The 17,506-nt window shown below is 43.4% G+C and overlaps 1 protein-coding gene and 1 long non-coding RNA gene across 2 annotated transcripts; both read left to right on the top strand.

The window, feature by feature from the left end:
• Window positions 1–878: 878 nt before the first annotated feature.
• On the top strand, window positions 879–6,349 carry LOC136367624 (myosin regulatory light chain 2, smooth muscle minor isoform-like). Its single transcript, XM_066329402.1, has 3 exons — window positions 879–1,097; window positions 1,273–1,434; window positions 5,190–6,349. The coding sequence occupies exons 1-3, from the start codon at window positions 914–916 to the stop codon at window positions 5,360–5,362; spliced, it is 519 nt and encodes a 172-aa protein (XP_066185499.1). The 5' UTR covers window positions 879–913; the 3' UTR covers window positions 5,363–6,349.
• Window positions 6,350–7,246: 897 nt separating this feature from the next.
• Window positions 7,247–15,963, top strand: LOC136367632 (uncharacterized). The gene is made up of 3 exons (XR_010744712.1): window positions 7,247–7,269; window positions 8,366–8,443; window positions 15,397–15,963. It is a non-coding gene; the product is annotated as an uncharacterized lncRNA (long non-coding RNA).
• The last annotated feature ends 1,543 nt before the right edge of the window (window positions 15,964–17,506 follow it).

Below are 17,506 nucleotides of genomic sequence, written 5' to 3'. Positions count from 1 at the left end.
GCTTCCTTCACCTCCCCGACGTGGCACCACCGTGTCAACCCGGGCACGCCGGCACCGGCTGCAGGAGCAGGGAACTCCGCTCCACCTTCAGCGTGCGGAGATTTGACGTGCACAAAAGGAAAACTCCCCGGGGAGCCCTCGCTGGCCGCAGCGGCCCGGCCGAGCCCCGTCCCCACGGGCCGAGCCCCGTCCCCACGGGCCGAGCCCCGTCCCCACGGGCCGAGCCCCGTCCCCACGGGCCGAGCCCCGTCCCCACGGGCCGAGCCCCGTCCCCACGGGCCGAGCCCCGTCCCCACGGGCCGTGCCCGTCCGTCCCCTGCAGGCGGCGCCCGGCACCCAGCGCTTCCCGCCGCTTCCCCCGGGACGCTCCAACGCGGCCGAGGCGGGGGGCGCCGGGAAGCGGCTGCGGGGCCGTGCCGAGCCGGCCGCCGCCCAGGGAAGCCGAGGCGGGCTGCGATCCCTAAGGAAAACCCCTGGATGCCCCCTCGCTTCCCTCCCGCCGCCTGTCCCGGAGCTCGTCCCCCCCCGCGGCCCGGCCGCGCGATGGTTTCTCCAGGAAGCGCCGGAGCATCCGCCGGAGCCGCTTCCTCCCTTCCGCGTCCGCCCGTTTCCGCGTCCCCGCAGCCGCCGCTGGGTGAGGGCCCTTTCAAGACTAAATTTTAAGTTTCTTTACGTCTTGTAATGATGACTCTTTTTCTGGTTTGTTAGTCTGTCTTTCCTTTATCCATATTTTCTCCTTCTCTTTTTCCCGTCTTGGAAATACTAGGGAAATACGTTCTGATGAGCGGAAATTAGAGCGCGATAGAGGCGCGCTGTAACATTAAATCGTAGTACTTTTCCCTTTTTTAAATCCTGCCTCTCATCTTACTGCATTTACTGTATTTCATTCTCTCCTTAGTGTCCAACAATCAACATGTCTAGCAAAAAGGCAAAGACGAAGACCACCAAGAAGCGCCCTCAGCGCGCCACTTCCAATGTCTTTGCGATGTTTGATCAGTCGCAGATCCAGGAATTCAAGGAGGCCTTCAACATGATCGACCAGAACAGGGATGGCTTCATTGACAAAGAGGACTTGCACGACATGCTCGCCTCCCTTGGTAATGTCCCTGTGCTGCTCGTGCTTGCCAGGCAAATTTGTGCTGCAAAATTCAAAATACTGAGTTTGGGCTGTGAGAGGTGTGGTGTCTCTCCGTTTGTATGAACACTCAGCTTGTGTTGACGTTACTTGTGCAGTTTGAAAGCTAAAGCAAGTGTGAATCCCTTTCTTTGCAGGAAAGAATCCAACGGATGAATACCTGGATGCCATGATGAATGAGGCTCCGGGCCCCATCAACTTCACCATGTTCCTCACCATGTTTGGTGAGAAGTTAAATGGCACCGACCCGGAGGATGTAATCAGGAATGCTTTTGCTTGCTTTGATGAAGAAGCAACAGGTACGTGGGTGCAACTCGGCTGCTTGGCAGGGGTGTGGCTGGGTTTTTATATTTATTATTTGGGTTTCTGAACAGTATGCTGATTTTTGCACGTTTATAAATTAAATATGAGGTGGTAGTCCTAGATGGCATATTCTGCTAAATTATTGAGTGAGAGTGAAATTTGCCTGGCTGTTCTGTATCAGTACTGAGGACTATTAGGACTGTTCTTCTGTAAAGCTTTGAAGAAGAATGCTTTAACTGGGCAATGGGTATGTTCCTCAAAGTGTAAAACAAGATGTATTTGCTCTAAGATGAGGAATTCAAATCAGTAATGTGTGATTTTGTGTGGCCTTAAAAGGTAATGATGGGAAATCTGTCATACAACTAAGTTTGTCTTCCCCTCTGCAGTAGGTCTGAGATGCATCTAAATTCTTCAGATGTTTAATATTTCAAGACACACAATCCAGACTTTATAAAGTCTCACAAACCCTCATCTGGCTGAGTATTCTTACTGGCTCTCGGGACAAATATCATGCCCTCACCTGCAGCAGTTTACTTTCAGATTGCAGGAAGGGCTGCAGTCTTAGTGGTCTAAAGATAAAACCCAGGTGGGGTGTAGAAGGCAGAAATGACTTTTCAAGATGGGACTGGCTTGAAAAGCAGGATGAAAGGAAAGAGTAAAAACACAGAGCTCAGTTTTACTGTATCAGACTTCCAAGGTTGTGCCTGTAATCTTGAGGTTAGAGTTTATGCTTTTATGTATTTATTCACCTAGGCTGAGATTCCTGAGAAGTGTGTGGTAACTGGGAACTAATCCATAGGGCAATACAGAGTATCGGTGCTTTGATGTGTTGTGAACTTGTCTTACTACTCACACTGAAATTTTGTAGTTTCTGTACTAGAGATGACAGTACATCTACACCTTTCCTCACAACTGCCCACCACAATATTTTAATCTAACCAATCTAAAAGTGCTCTGCACTTTTCCAAGGATATCGTTCAGTTCCAACAGCTGTTTTCAGTCTGTGTATTTTTAGCACCTTTTGTCTTTTCAAAGAGCATCCCCTTCCTGCTGAGGTGTAGGTAAACAGGCTTTCTGTTGGTAAGGCCTTTTCAAATGTTAATCGACTTCCTCCCTCTCAAGGGAAATCTCTTTACCATCTCCTAGAGAAGGAAGTTTTGTTAGTAGGTTAATTATTTTCTCTCCACAGGTAGTCTGACTCACTGTGCTACTGTTGGGGTTTTTTTTTGTGTGTGTGTGCACCAAAACAAGAGCCTGTGAATTACAATATAAAGAAAATGGTTGTGCTACCAGTTCTTTGGAACAGAAACTTCTATGTCTGTCTAAACAATAAGTTAATAATAGTTGGACACCCATATACTGATAAGATTGATTTTAATATCTCTCAGCTCTGTGTGGTAAATATTTTAGTCTAGTCCCACAATGATTTGAGGATGCTGGTTTGTTCTACAGTCTGTATTGTGTCTCATGCCATCCTCAAATTTTAACCAGGAAACCTGTGAGGTAGTTACACTGTTTTATTGAGTTTTGATTCATAATAGTCCAAATGATGTCTTCAAAATAGCATGTGATGTATTTGTAGGATGTTATGTTAAACCTTTATTGATTTTTATCCTCTTATGTTACTTCTGATCAGTTTGTTCCTTCTAAAAATGTACAAGAGCGTTTCCAGCTATATCAAACTTTTCTACTTCTTTTTTTCATTTCATGGTCTCCACACGTGTGTTTGTTATGGGCCTGATTTTCTAGCTCTACATCAGTGTAGGTCTTTTGAAAGGAAGTAATACAAATCAGATCCTATAGATGAGGAGTAAGTAGTCATAGGTAGATAGGTGTCATACTTCCTAGGTTTTACCTACATTTCCTATATTGCCAACCTAGTTGGATATGTTGCTTCAGCATTTCTATCATGGGTAGTGCTATGGAATTGGTATAAAAGTTGGATCTGTCTGCATGTGGAGTAATTTTTATCTGGTCTTTGATCCTGCATTGTCGTCTGCTGTGTGCTGCCTGCAACAGGCTGAATCTTAAGTTTTGCTTCATTTATTTGTTACTCCCCATCCACAGCTGAAGCTGTGTGGGAGGGAGAGGAGCCCTGTTTGCTTTACAGTTTGTTGCGGATAAAACTTGTGGCGTATTCCTGGTCTGGCAGCCCAGTTCCGTGTTCAAACAACTACATTCAGACAGGAGCAATTAAGTCCTTGAGGTTAAACTTGCACCACCAAAGGCCTTGCATTTTTTGAATACTATTATGTCATCTCTCATCACTGCTTGGTCTCTGCAGGATAGCAGAATGTGTGTCTAATCTGCTTAGCTGCCTTTCCCCTCTTCTTTACACCCATCTTAAAAGAGAGAACTCCAAGGTTTGACCTGATTAGGATAGGCCTGGCTAACTGAACATTCTCCCTTATTTCTGAAGTAGAACATTGCTGCTAGCTTTTTTCATTTGCAGTCGGCAGCCAGTGGCTGGTCTACACTGGGATATGGTGCTGTTTTCATTAGCATATGTTGAAACACTTTTTTTTTTTTTTTTTTCACTTCCTCCAGCATATACCACCCCCGTGCTAATTTGTCATGCTCATTGACTGCTTTTTGGTCTCCTCATTCCCTCTTTGGTTTTGTCTCACTAATGAACTCTGCTTAACTTACACAACTCTCTTTCCAAAGCAGCACTTTTTTTATCACATTCTAATTGAATCTACATTAGTTGATGTGGGCGTCTACATATGATTTCCAGCTGTTCCACAAAGTTTACTTACGGTTCTTTTTGGAACCTACTTCTACCTCGTCTGTTCTGCTCCTGACATTTCTCCACCTAAAGTTCAATAATCAGTTTCTTTCTCAAATGAAGCAACTATCGTGCTGGTCATATTTCAGCATAAACATATGGCTGGTCGTGTTTCTGCATTTAGCAGTTTCTGCATTCTACTGTTTACCCTTTGTTATGTGTGTTTCCTTTTTCGTCTCTAAATTTTCCTGGAATTATTTGGCAACTAGTGGTTCTGCTCATCTCTTGAAATAGAATTAGCAGAAGATACCTAGAAACTGCTCTTTTTTTTTTATATCTTTGTTAACTTCCTCAAAAATCTTCTGCTCTTTTAGCATAAATAAATAATACATCTCACTCTTTCTTTTTAGTGGGTTCTCCACCTTTACCTCTCCACCATAAACATTCTTCCTGCCTCCTGAGCTTACTTGCTCGGTCCTGTCTGAAAGTGTCTTCTGCTATAAACTCCTTCCCTGGACCCTTGCCAGGAGTTCACTGTATCCGCATAAACTGCCTCCAGCAACAGTGTTGTGCAGCACTGAAGAGCCGGAGTCCTTATTTAGTCCCCAGGGGAAACTAGTTTCTAGAGGATGTGCAAATATATCTAATTAAGGCAAGAAAAATATAATTCATTTAAGAGAACTGCTTATATAATGAAGACTAGCAGTGACGGGAACTTGTTTTTCCACTTTGAGCCGTTGAAGATCAGTAGATGGAAATAAGTGTTATTACACCACAGCAGGTTAGGCCCTGTTTTCAAAAATCTTGATGAAATGCATTAAACTTCCTTTCCCTTTGCACTCAAGGAATTTCTTTAGAATTCAATTAAGGAAATTTTTGGGGCTCTGTGCAAATGCAAATATAATATATTACACGCTGCACTGGTTCATTGCCTGTCTGTTGGCATGTCTGTGCTGCTGCTTTCGGTGACCCAGCTGAGAGGCTCAGTCTCCTTTCTGTTTCTCTCTGCATGTCTCATGGCAGGGTTCATCCAGGAAGACTACCTGCGGGAGCTGCTGACCACCATGGGGGACAGGTTCACGGATGAAGAGGTGGATGAGCTCTACAGAGAGGCCCCCATCGACAAAAAGGGCAACTTCAACTACATCGAATTCACGCGCATCCTGAAACATGGAGCAAAAGACAAGGATGACTGAGGAAATCCCTGGATACTTGTGGATAGCACCTTTAATTTTTTTTTTTCTTCTCACTAATTTTATTTCTCAGGATCTGTTTTTGTTCTTCTTGTTGGGACCTTTTGCATTCATTTTTAGCACTGCAGCTTCTTCCTCTGTGGATTCTGAGGCTGCTCGGGCACACCTGCACCTTTGTAATAAGACTGGAAAGTGGCAGGGAGAGAGAGGACAGTTTACAGTGACGGACGTTGAGGGGAAAAGATCAGAGAGTGTGAAGGCCTGGATAAAAATGTCAGTGCTACTCATCCTAGCTAGATTAATTTTACATTTTTAATTATAATTTTCAACTAAATCATTGTCTACTAAAAGCATAATTAAAATTTTCATGTGAGAAGTATAATGTTTCTCTGATAATATCTGTAAATATTTTTGCAACTGTATGCAGTCATGTTGTTACCTATTTTTGCCTTAAAAATGATGCATAAGTCACTTAAACATACTGATGTTTGTACTTCAGCAACTAAGTATTTCACCTGCTACTATGAGCATACACATGAAGAAGAAATTCCCATCCTTCAAATTTTAGTGTATTGTAAATTAATCATTTCTGTCCAAGACTTGCACATTAAACATTTTAAATCTTATGGATGTAGCTTAGCATGTATTTTACCACCTCAGTGCCTCTATTTCTTGACACTGAGTACTATAGTAATACCACTTTCAAAAAACTTAAAATGTAACTCCTAGTAGTTTTTTTTAAACAAGATAACATATATGGATAGAGTTGCTTGAGCAATGCTTCTTACCAGATTTGTGGGGCTACCAATATTGAATTAATGACATTTCATTGCAACCGTTTATTTTATATTTCTGTTTTTTCAAAGCACAGTAAGAACAGGGCTGGATGAAGGAAGCAAGGAAGGTGTGTTGTCTCTGTCCTTATTGTTTTCTGTCTGAAAATGTTATTCTTGATTTTTAAATGAAACAATATACACTATATTTTGAAGACTTCCTGCTATGAGCGGTGTTTTGGATGTGTGAGACTTGAGGCATTCCTTTTTGTTCCATTTCTCATGGCTGTATTCTCTGTAGTCTTTGTGGTATGGAAGGCATGGCAGATTTGCTACAGTGTTCTGAAGCAATTTTGCCATAATCGGAATGCTTGTGGTCCTGCGGTTGTTTTGTCTTGAGAGGAAGGATGATCAGAGCTGACACTTCTAGGAATTACATTGTTAGTCCCTTCAGAATTTACGTTACAAAATTAAGAAAAGTCATTTGGCTGAGAGCATTTTGCTGTTTCTTGGTAGGCTGCTGTTGCGAACTGAACTTTTAAGAAATGTCACCAGAGGACAGTGATGAAAGCTCTGAAGCTCCTGCTCCACCTCGGTGCCAGGGAGCTTTGCCGAGGCGTGGGAGGATGACCTGATCCCTCTGACTGTGGGTCTGTACCAAGCGCATGGAGAAGCAGAGAGGGGGAAAAGGTGCTGAATGGAGTCAGCAGAAATCCAAACGCTTCACAAAATGTTTTCCCTCTGTCACTGCCTTTTTTTTTCTTTCTTTCTTTTTTTTTTTTTTCCAGAGAAATACATTCGGAGGGGGCAGAGATTAAAACTCGAACAAGAACTTATGTAAACTATTAGTGAAATTAGTACCAATTTTGGCGCTTCTGAAGGAGGCGAGGTCCTGCGGCCGGGGCCATCCCCAGAGCCACCAGGAGGTGGCAGCACAGCTCCCGGCACGAACGCTGTGACGGGCCAGCGGCTCCCAGCCCAAATGTTGGTTTTGGTCGGGGTTTTTTGGTTGGTTTGTTGTTTTGGGTTTGTTTTTTCTAAGTCCCGAAAAGCTCGTTTGGTGTATCGTGCATAGGGGGGAAATGTGCTGCGTTCCCACAGAAGAACGCACCTTTCCTGTTCCTGCCACAGCAAAGAGTAACGGTGCCAGGATTTTTCACATTGCAGTTATTGCATGTGTTGAATTTTTGGCCCTTTTATCAAACTTGCTCATCGCAGAAGAGTAAAACAAGGCCTCTGCATGCCGTTGTTACAGGCCTACATGCACGAACACACATGTGGTGTGTGTTTGGCGCAGATTAGGTTTCAAAAGTACTTACGGCCTTCCTTGTAACTCAAACCAGAGACACTGCTCCTGCATTTCACTTCTCAGTATCTCAGCGAGTCTCTTCCTCTTTTGTTAAGATTAGCTTTGAAAAGAACTACCCCAAATTCAAATGTATGTGTTTGCATTGCTTTGTTTACATACGAAAGACTAAAACCTGTGATATAAACTAAACTGCTGGGGCTCAAGAGTGAGGCAGCTGGTATTTACTTACAGCAATAAATGCCAATTGGTAAACCCCCAGTGCTTCCTTAAGGGTCAGGGCTGTGTTGCTGTATAGCAACACCTATATGCCATTTGGCCTTGAGATGACGAATTGTAGTTCACTAATACTATTGTTCTCAGCCTTGCCTTCGGCAGAATCCTGGTTTTACTCTCTCGACTTTAATGGCATTTAATGTTCTCATAAAAACATGTCAGAGAGAATGATAAAAATGGATTTTTGGTGTGTAACTCAGAGGCCTGGGATTTCTGTTGCAAAGAAATTTTAAACCCTTGCTCAGCTCTGATGCAGACGGTGCCTTGAAGTCTCTGTGTGTCTGGAACAAGCAACACTCGTTTTATAGACTAATTGCAGTTCTTAGTCCTGGCAAAATCATTCTCAGTAAGAGCCACAGAATTTTCAAGTGTTCTCCCTGAAATGGGTCAGCAGAACATGAAGGCAGTTGTCATGGGATGTCTTTCTCCTTTTATTTTTGTTATTAACTCAGCTGTTTTGTAGATAGGTCACTTGAGTGGAGGGCGGGAACAATGTGGCCTTGAATCCTCTCAGCTAGAAGAGAGAATTAAAAGTAGGTCTGCAACATTCAGACTGAATGTTAAACCACCGAACAATTGAATAAGGGAGGGTGGAACCATCACAAGCAGCTGTGTTTCTTATTGTGCCTTTTTTTTTTTTCCCAAATGAAGGAGCTTAGGCAGTGATCCCAGAAGAAGGAATAAAAGCGATCCATTCTACCTTGAGAGGACTCTTTCCTGCTCTTTAAGGTGAAGTTCCCAACAGCCATGACTCACGAGTGGGGCTGGGATGCTTGTTTCCTGTGGTTGCAGAGGCAACAGAGCTGAAGCCTAAATGAGTTTTAGCTTATAAGCCGTTTCCTCTCCAGGACTGTTGGTGAGAAGTAGTGCCTTGCCAGGGAACTGTCTCACACATCCTGTATCTGGCTTAATGCCCCCCCTCCCCAAACTCCTGCCGCTGTAGGTAATAACTTGTAAGGGTTCTCACTGTCTTTACTGTTTGAATGCTGTGTTTTGTAAGCTGCTCGGCACCTGATTACCCTTGAGCAACTCAGCTCTCTCCTACTGGGGCAGTCAATTTGCCAGATGTGCTGTCCCTACATGTGAATTACGGCCCCAGCTCCTGTAGAAAGGGCTCCTTACCTCCTCTTCAGTATTTCCTGTCGATGAGGTTCAGCAGATCCTTACCCAGTACCCTTGTTTTAATAGTTACTAATTTTAGCACCTAACTCCCCTGTCTGGGGAGGCAGCAGCATCTGTCAGTGTGGCGGGCACGGCTCACAGTGGGTAGGACCAGTGGTGTCGGGGGTTCTTCATTTAGATCCCAAGTAGCCGGTATTTAATACAGCCATGTCCAAATGTCAAACAGAACGGTGCTTGTTCTAAAAACCGCCCAAGGTCTGGGGAGAATTCCTGTCACCAGGGTGGTGGTGCCTAAATCCCAAGCACTCGGTCTGACCTTTGTGGACGGTTTCCTAGCGGCAGGCAGAGCTCGTCCTGCTATTCAAATAACCCCAGCTAACTGCTGACTCATCTCTGCTTCCACTCGGCACATCCCAGTGCTTAAATATAAAAATTGTTTCAGTAGCACGTTTTAGCTGTGAAAGGCGAACCTAACCAGAGTTCCTATGTAATCATCGTCAGATCAGAGGTGTCATGTAAATGGTGTAATTAAAAACATAAAAAAGCGTTCGCATGACTTTAATAGGGATGCATACCAGTCCCAGCAGGCTTCTTTCACTGAGTAGGTAAGACTTGCAAATTAAAGATACTTGCAGCTGGAAACTTCCTTTTCAAATAACTGCAGGTCACTGTGACATTGGAAATGGTTGCAAAAAGCTACAGTGAGACCACAATCATGGCACGCTGCCCCCTCCCACACACATGCACGAGATTTCCTGGGAAATCTGCTCAGCTCCATGCCCCACAACCCTAACAAGCTTCAAAGCTACAGGGCTGGAGTTAGTTAAAAGGAGAGTTGACAAGATTCATGTTCGTAAGATAAGCTCATGAACTTTGTGATTAATTTTTGGAAGAGAATTAAATGGAACAAAATTACTTGCAGTAAGTACTTGCCTGTTTATTTCTTTCACTACTTCAGAGGATAAGGTATTGTATCTTTATTAGAACTTGAGATATATGTTGTATATAACACAAGTTATAACATTGTTACTGCTATCCCGTTAGTAAAGAGAGGAGCTTGGTCATGAATCTAAATCCTCCCACTTTCTCCACCCTTTGCAATCTGCTAATTAAAAAAATAATTTTAAAAAAGGTAGCAATGTTTTCAATTGTCAAAAGACAGCACTTCTTTCAGACTTTGAATTTTTTGTAACCTAATTGAGCACAACCTTATAACTTAACCAATGGTAACTGGTTTTTTTTTCTGTTGTAGAAGTCTAGATACGCAAACTGTTGTTATTGATGTTTTTTACCATCTCCATCTAGTCTATGACTACTTTCCCCAGGTGGGGCATAGAACAGCAGCACTGTTACAAATGTATTTGGGGTGCTCTACTACATGCAGAAAGAGGAAGGAGTCATCAAACTTGTACAAAATGATGAGCAAGGAATATACTGCAAAAATGCAGAACTCTGATTCATTTGCTGGAAGATGGCACAGGACTGTCTGAACCACAAAGAGGATGGTGTTGCCATGAAGTGCTAGTTACAACTGTGTGATAAGCAGAAAACCTACCTGATAACACCTGCAGCTGAATTTGGAGCAAATTGCAATGTGGACAGGACAGTAATCAGAAGACAGTGATGACACTTGATAAAAATATTTGGTTCTACTCAGTTCCTGTTGCAAAGTATGCAGCCTGCTGTCCCTGAAATTTTCTGTCCCAAGCTCTGGACACAGATTTTAGGTATCTGAGTAGCCATCTAAACTAATGAAGATTAAAATACCAGAAAAGAAGATGGGGTGAGGCACGCAAGCATTTCCTGATGCAGCTGATCGGAGATACGACTATCTAGTTGAGGTTCCAGTAGTCAGACTTCTCCAGAGGCTGGACACCAATGCCCAGTCAACAATTTATATAGCCCCATGCTTTGGCAGCTGACAGCAGCTTTTCCAGAGTTCTGTTTTCTATTTGATGTTTGACTCCTCTCCTCCCATCCCCTCCCATCCTTTGTGCAAGCGCTTAAATGCCTTCCACATGTCAGGGGCCTGCAACTACCCTCTCTGTTACAAGCCTCACATATGCTGGGGGGTTAAGACCTTCAAGCAAGAAAGGCATTCCCTTCCCTACTTTGTGTACCACACCTTGGGCCTCACTTTGAGATAAGATTCAAAGCATCTAATAAGTTGTAAGGCAGGCTTTGCAAATTTTGATGATCAAAACTTCACCTCCAGGATTAAAGAGTATTTCAGTGTCAGCTTTTAAAATGCTGGCAGGTATCTAAATGGCACAGCAGTACCTCAGGCATTTCAGGCTCTAGGGTGAAAGTGCAGATCAGACTCTTGTGCACATGTCTGGATGCACAACACATGACAGAACTGTCCTCTGAGGGCAGTGGGTGAGTGGAGGAGACTTTTGGCTGATGCTCTTACTAGTGATGCCTGGAAGACCTTACCCTATGCCAGGTTTTCAGGGTTGGTAATTATGCCCCTTCCACTCTTGATCTCAAGAATTGCTATGAAAGAGCAAGTATCAAACAAAAGGTGCTGGCTGCTTATTTTCACACTACTTTCCCAACTTGAAATGTTCTTTACACCTCTGTGATTGACTGGATTATTCCTACCTAGGACAGATTTTGTTTTCACACACGCCCTTTGCAGGAATGTTTTTGTTACCTACTGGTGGTTTGTAAAGTGTCTATAAAAGCAAGGAAAGCAATTGGGAGATGCTGTTATTATGAACAAGTTAGGGTGTGTTTATTTTAGTTATTTCTTCTCCTTCCAATTCCTCCATGCCTCCCTTAAGCCAATTAACAGACATTGCTTCTACAGGCAAAGTATACAGAATTTAGTGAGCCTCACCTAAAAAGGCCATTTCAGCTTCATTATTCAAGTTTCCAATATTTATTTTTACATACCAATATGTATTTCTGGCTCATTTCTTGACGCTGCTGTCCTTTGCTTTGCTTTGGGGCCTAGGTGGGGGGGATGTTTGTTTTTTTAAGGTACAATCTGCTTGAGTTTGAGCCTTCAATCACTGTTACATTAATGACTTGCCTGTACAGCTTGCCCCATTTTACCTCTGATGCAGTTGGAATTTTCATTTGTGAATTTCTTGCATTTCTCTGCTATCAGACACCTGTGACATCTGTATGTTCTTACATGGTCCACAGAACTTCATTGTGAGCTTTTGTTCCTAAAAGCTATGGAGAAAATCACTGTATGAAATCTGTTTAGAATAGAAGTTGGTTGGGTGTGGGAGGTGAGAAGTTTTATCCCTGGAAATAAAAGCAATGTGGCACGAAGGTATTTGTAATATGGGTTCCTTTTAACGAATCTTTGCCACTTAGTTGACTGGAAACATTAAATTGGTGTTTCCCTAAAGTAAGTAATTAACTTTCAACACAGAAAATTAAATTGCCCAAGATTATTACACAGCTATTTGAACAATACTTCTAGTGTCTTGTTGCTTTTATTGTTTTGTTGCCCCTGGCATTTTGTGTGTAATCATCCAGACACCATGAGACATATTGATTAAATAATTTGGAGCACTTTGCACAGTACAGTCTTGTTTTATATGACCTTATGCAATAAGGTAATACTCTAGCCAAGTACTAAGTAAGAGCAGAGCTAAGAGAAAAACTTTGGGCAATGCCAGTCTATCCTGTCTTCCATAGTCAGAAGTAGTCTGGACTCCTGAAACAAGCTACATCTTTACTGAGAGACAGACAGACAGACTCCTGAGTTGACTTTAGTGGATATTTTTATATTAGGCTGAGCATATTTCCTCTTAATACACTGAAAAAAAACCCTGTTTGAAGAGTAACTTCTGTGCCAACGCTTCCAGAGCTCCAGAGAGGTGAGCAGTGCTCCATGTTTGTACAGTGTCAAGCACGATGGGGATTGGTGTATGAGTGGGAAAATTAAATGTCTTACAGCATTTCCATGATAAAAGTAAATAAGCACTTTTTTAGTAGATGTCACAAAAGCTATGTTTAAAGAGCACTGGGCCCTCTCTAACTCATTGGAACATCACTTTCACCTCTGGCTTGGCTAGGCTGATTTAGCTGCCTTCTGCTAGCAAGGTTCTAGATAAGAAGTGGCAACCAAAATATTTCAAGGCTGCCTTATCCTCTCTTATCCTACAGCCTAATGGGAAAAGGAGACAATTTTACTCTGTTTGCTAACTACATGTTGTGCTTTAATCTTGCATTTTGACTTATGTTGTCATGAAGTTGCTAATCATCATTCTGTGAGGCTGTCTGCACAGCCCCTCCACACAACTCTGGGCTGCAAGAGAGCAAACACAAGCACTGGCACCTGTCGATAACTGCTGTTTAGAGGGAAGTTGTCCCTTGCCAGCCAGTGAAACATCAGAACTCCAGGCCACTAAATAAATGCTATTATACATCATCTGGGCACCATATGGTCTGCGTGCTCCAAGTGTAGCTGAGCCACAGCCCTCCAAGCAGTTGGGTGAGAGACCTGGCTTCAGCCTCAGTAGCTGTCTGCTTCAGCAGCAGAAAGGCTTCCACACTGGTGTGCTCTGAAGAGAATTAGGGAAAGCCTCTCACCAAGTACCAGAAGGATTCTGTTCCCATGTAGAAGTGCTAAAGTTTCTGCTGACCCTTCTGGGCATGGGTGAATACATACCCTTCCAGGATACAACTCTGCTCCCTAGGGTCTCTGATGCCCCTTCAGAGAACATAGCTTCTACTCCGAAGGTAACTGAAACTGTGGCTTAAAGCATTTTATTACAGCTTTTATTACGTCTTGCAAAAGAAGCCCACTCTGCATTGGAGTCTTGCTTTAGCACCATGAATGGACAGAACTGGCCCATGTGCATCGCTGGAGGTGACTGGGTTAAATGTGTCAGCAGGCTGAGCTCTTCCATGGAGGGAAAGAGGAAATAAGGTCCTTAGCGTAGCACAAATTAGTGAGCAACTAAGAGCCCTCAGAGAGGTTCTCAGAGGACCTCACACTTAACCCAGATGATGGTAACTGCAGGTGGCTACAAGAATGAATCACGTAGGTGAAAGTAGTGCTGGAGCCTCAGCAAGTCTGGTTTTACAAGCCCAGGAACTCAACTATTAGTCCATTATTTCATTTACCTTACTGCCAAGACACCCTCTGTCCCTGCACTAACAGCTAGCCAGAGTAGAGCATCCTACTGCTTTTTGAAACACTGGGACTAGGACAAGCTGCATTGGCCAAACCCTAGCCTATATCCATACAAGTAAATCCAGTATGTGTACAAGTTTGACAGGGAAATTTGGCTCTGTGTCTGCAACTCACTTTTTAACAAGTGAAGATCTGTTTCCATCCCAAAGTGTCTGAAAGGTACTTCTGTTTTTCAGAACATGAGATAATTACAGTAATAAATGACTTCATCATCTACCAGTAATGTCTTGTAAGCATGGATACATAGGTTTTGCAAAGAACTTAAAACTTTCAGGTGTCATAGTGAATTTAGCCTTCAAACTCTTAACAGAGTGAACTGTACTTTCCTTCTCCTAACTGCTTACATGTCTGATTGTCTGGAGTGGTCTTTTAATTTTTTCTTCTGGAAGACTCACAACATATCTAATGCACTGGGTTGAGCTGAACAGCTTGATTATTACCAACCTAAAGCAACATTCATTCTACAATGTGACAATGTCTTTGGGCCTAACTTGTGTCTTGCTCCTTCAGAGCCTGTGTCCAGCAATATGCTGATTGTGTTTTCCAAGAGTGGACAACATGGAGTTAGCACAAGTTCAGTGGCATCTCACACAAAATCACAGCTGATGAAATTCGTGCTTTTTGCATCTCAGCTCAGTATCTAAAGGTTGCATATTGCAAGTTGAGACCTGACTGCAATTTCCTTTTGAGCCTAAGAAGGCTCAAGGATCATATAGCAGGAGCACTTTTACAATGAGAGCTTTTTCTACCGTTTCTGTTGAAGCTGGACTTTTAAAAGAGGGTGAAATTCATTGAGAACAATGTCCTTGTTCTCAATGAGAAAGCGACAGCATTTGTGCCAGGCTCTGAAACTCAAAAGTTTTGGGGATGCTTGGACTCATTCACTGCGAGGCTGAGAAACTGAACTCTTTGGGGTTAGTGACTCAAAGCACTTGCCCATTTGTGGAGATGCCAGACTGCTTTGTTGAAATGGAGGAGGTGAGCTTTTGTATGTGTGATGTCTAACCTCTGATCTGATCAGACAGAGGGTGCATGATGGGCTATGAGTGAGATACCAGAGGGATCCTGTGGAGATGACTGTGCCACTTGCAAGTTGTCCTCCCTTGCACAAACCACTAGGTTGTGGGGCTCCCCCTCCTCGCCCCCCCCTCCCCGCTCCCCGGGGACATTTGGTGACGATCTCTGCTGATGGGACATAACAGGCCATAATTGACTAAATTGCCTGGTGTGATGGGCAGCGGTGTTGTCTTAGAAAATGTGAAGGACTCCCAAAGGATCCCATGATCCGCATTGATACATCATCCAGTGTGAAGCTCCCCACCAGGGAGAGGTGCCTGGGCATTCCCATCTGAACAGGAATGTAAACCAAATAGACGTTGCGTTCTGTGGATTTCCCCAGGATTGTCCCCACCACCTGATGGATCCAGTCTGCAGCCATCACTTTGACCATCACATACTGAAATTACAAAAACCAAGTCTCTTTGAGAGGCCTGTGGTGGTGAGATCTTTCTACTCTTATCCTTCTCTTCTCTTTCTTATACATTTTCTGAAGTGATATTTTCATATTGTCATATCACTATAGATAATAACGACCCAAACAGCTGCATACCTGTTTCCTTTTGCAAGCAAATTGTTCTAAAATAAACTCTACATGTGTATATTTGCAAGAACCAATGACTCAGCATCATTTCACTCTAATCTACCTCAAGGGATTTATTAACAAGAACCTGGGCTACCTGTGCTTTCAGGGACAGGTCGTAACAGAGGCACAACTCAGTTTATGCATTTTGTTCAAACAAAATATTCCTTCCAGGAAGCTAGGCCTGCCATCTCTCCTAGGAAGTGCTCTTATTAAACTGTGAAAGTGTTCAGAATTATGTTCTCTTTTCCACTTTCTTTTCTACTTTGTACACACTGTTATTATTGGCATTTATTTTTGTCCAAGAAAGTATTTCCCTTCCTAGTATGACAGCTGACACCAGTCTCATTTTGGCATATAAAATTTTATCTTTCTCTGGCTAGTACTGGTGAACTGCAGATGGAAACTTCATAATGCTTCATTAGTCATTATGGCAGTTCCTAACAGAGGGTCTGAATTATTCAGGACTATTGCATTTTAAATACATCCTGCTTCAAGGAATACATTCTTCTCATTTGTGGAGGTTTGGTGTACAAATAGATGTTATGATGGGATGCCATCCAAAGGGACCTTCATGGGCTTGAAAGGTGGGTCCACGTGAACCTCATGAAGTTCAATAAGGGCAAATGCAAGATCCTGCACTTGGGTCAATTCCAGGCACAAACACAGGCAGGGGACCAAGTGGGTTGAGAGCAGTCCTAAGCAGAAAGACTGGAGGTGCTGGCTGACATGCCCTTGCAGCTCAGAAAGCCAAGTTGGTCCTGGGCTGCATAAAAAGCAGCATGGCCATCAGGTCCAGGGAGGTGATTCTCTCCCTCTATTCTACTCTTGTGTGACTACATCTGGAGTGCTGCACCCAGCTGTGCTCCTTAGCACAGGAAACATATGGACCTGTTGGGGTATGTCCAGAGGAAGACTGAAGATGATCAGAAGGCTGGAGCACCTCCTATGAGAACAGGCTGGTAGAGCTGCCTGGAGAAGGCTCTGGGTAGATCTTACAGCACCTTTCAGTATCCAAAGAAAGTCTGCAACAAGGTCTTTTTACAAGGGCATGTAGTGATAAGACAAGGGGGAACAGATTGAAACTGAAGGAAGAGTAGGTTAAGATTAGATATTAGGTAGAAATTCTTCACACTGAGGGTGGCGATACACTAGAACATATTGCCCAGAGAAGGCTCATCCCTGAAAGTGTTCAGGATGAGGCTCTTAGCAATCTGGTCTAGAGAAAGGTGTCCTTGCCCAAGGCAGGGAGGTTGGAACCAGATCATCTTTAGGGTTTCTTCCAACTCAGACCAGTCTATGATTTTATAACTGCGGAAGCAAATTTACATCAAAAATTCCCCCACTGGGGCAGGGTCACAAGGCAAATCTGGACCTGCAATTCCTAGTAAAACCCCAGCAAAGTACAGCTCTTAAACATTCTCCCTTGACCTGCTCCCTCTTCAAATAGTCCTTAAACATGCAGCAGAAAGATGGCCAAAGTCCTATACAGCAGGTACAGCCTAGGCCTATGATATGTGGAAAGTTGTGGATGAGCTCCTCAGACTCGTAGAAGTCTTCAGTGCAAAAGTATCCTCAATGCTTTAATCCCAATTAAAGCATTTGTCAAACCTAAATAACTCTAAAAAATTGGGGGAGAGAGGGTGGTACACAGGAGCGTACCAAATCTGTGCTACAGATTGTGCCTGCTTTTGCCTGGCCTCACCCTCAGAAGCCATTAGTGTAATTTTTTTTATGTCTTGTTTCTCTCAGGAGAGCTGTTATGCCACAGCCCAAGCATACCAACACTCAGGACTCCATACCTTTAAGTAATGGTGCATTTCCATGCGTGGCTTTTCCCTGCCCTCAGCTCCCCAGCCAGAGTGTCTCT

Source organism: Sylvia atricapilla, chromosome 1 (assembly GCF_009819655.1).
Source record: "Sylvia atricapilla isolate bSylAtr1 chromosome 1, bSylAtr1.pri, whole genome shotgun sequence".
NCBI classification, from domain to species: domain Eukaryota; kingdom Metazoa; phylum Chordata; class Aves; order Passeriformes; family Sylviidae; genus Sylvia; species Sylvia atricapilla.
The sequence above is the reverse complement of the archived record's forward strand: the minus strand, read 5'-3'. Positions and strand labels throughout refer to the sequence as shown.

What these genes read in the sequence shown, in the direction of transcription:
- LOC136367624 (XM_066329402.1), top strand. Translation starts at nt 914, where the DNA reads ATGTCTAGCAAAAAGGCAAAGACGAAGACCACCAAGAAGCGCCCTCAG. An exon ending in CGACATGCTCGCCTCCCTTG is followed by an intron (nt 1,098 to 1,272) that starts GTAATGTCCCTG and finishes CTTTCTTTGCAG; the next exon opens with GAAAGAATCCAACGGATGAA. An exon ending in CTTTGATGAAGAAGCAACAG is followed by an intron (nt 1,435 to 5,189) that starts GTACGTGGGTGC and finishes GTCTCATGGCAG; the next exon opens with GGTTCATCCAGGAAGACTAC.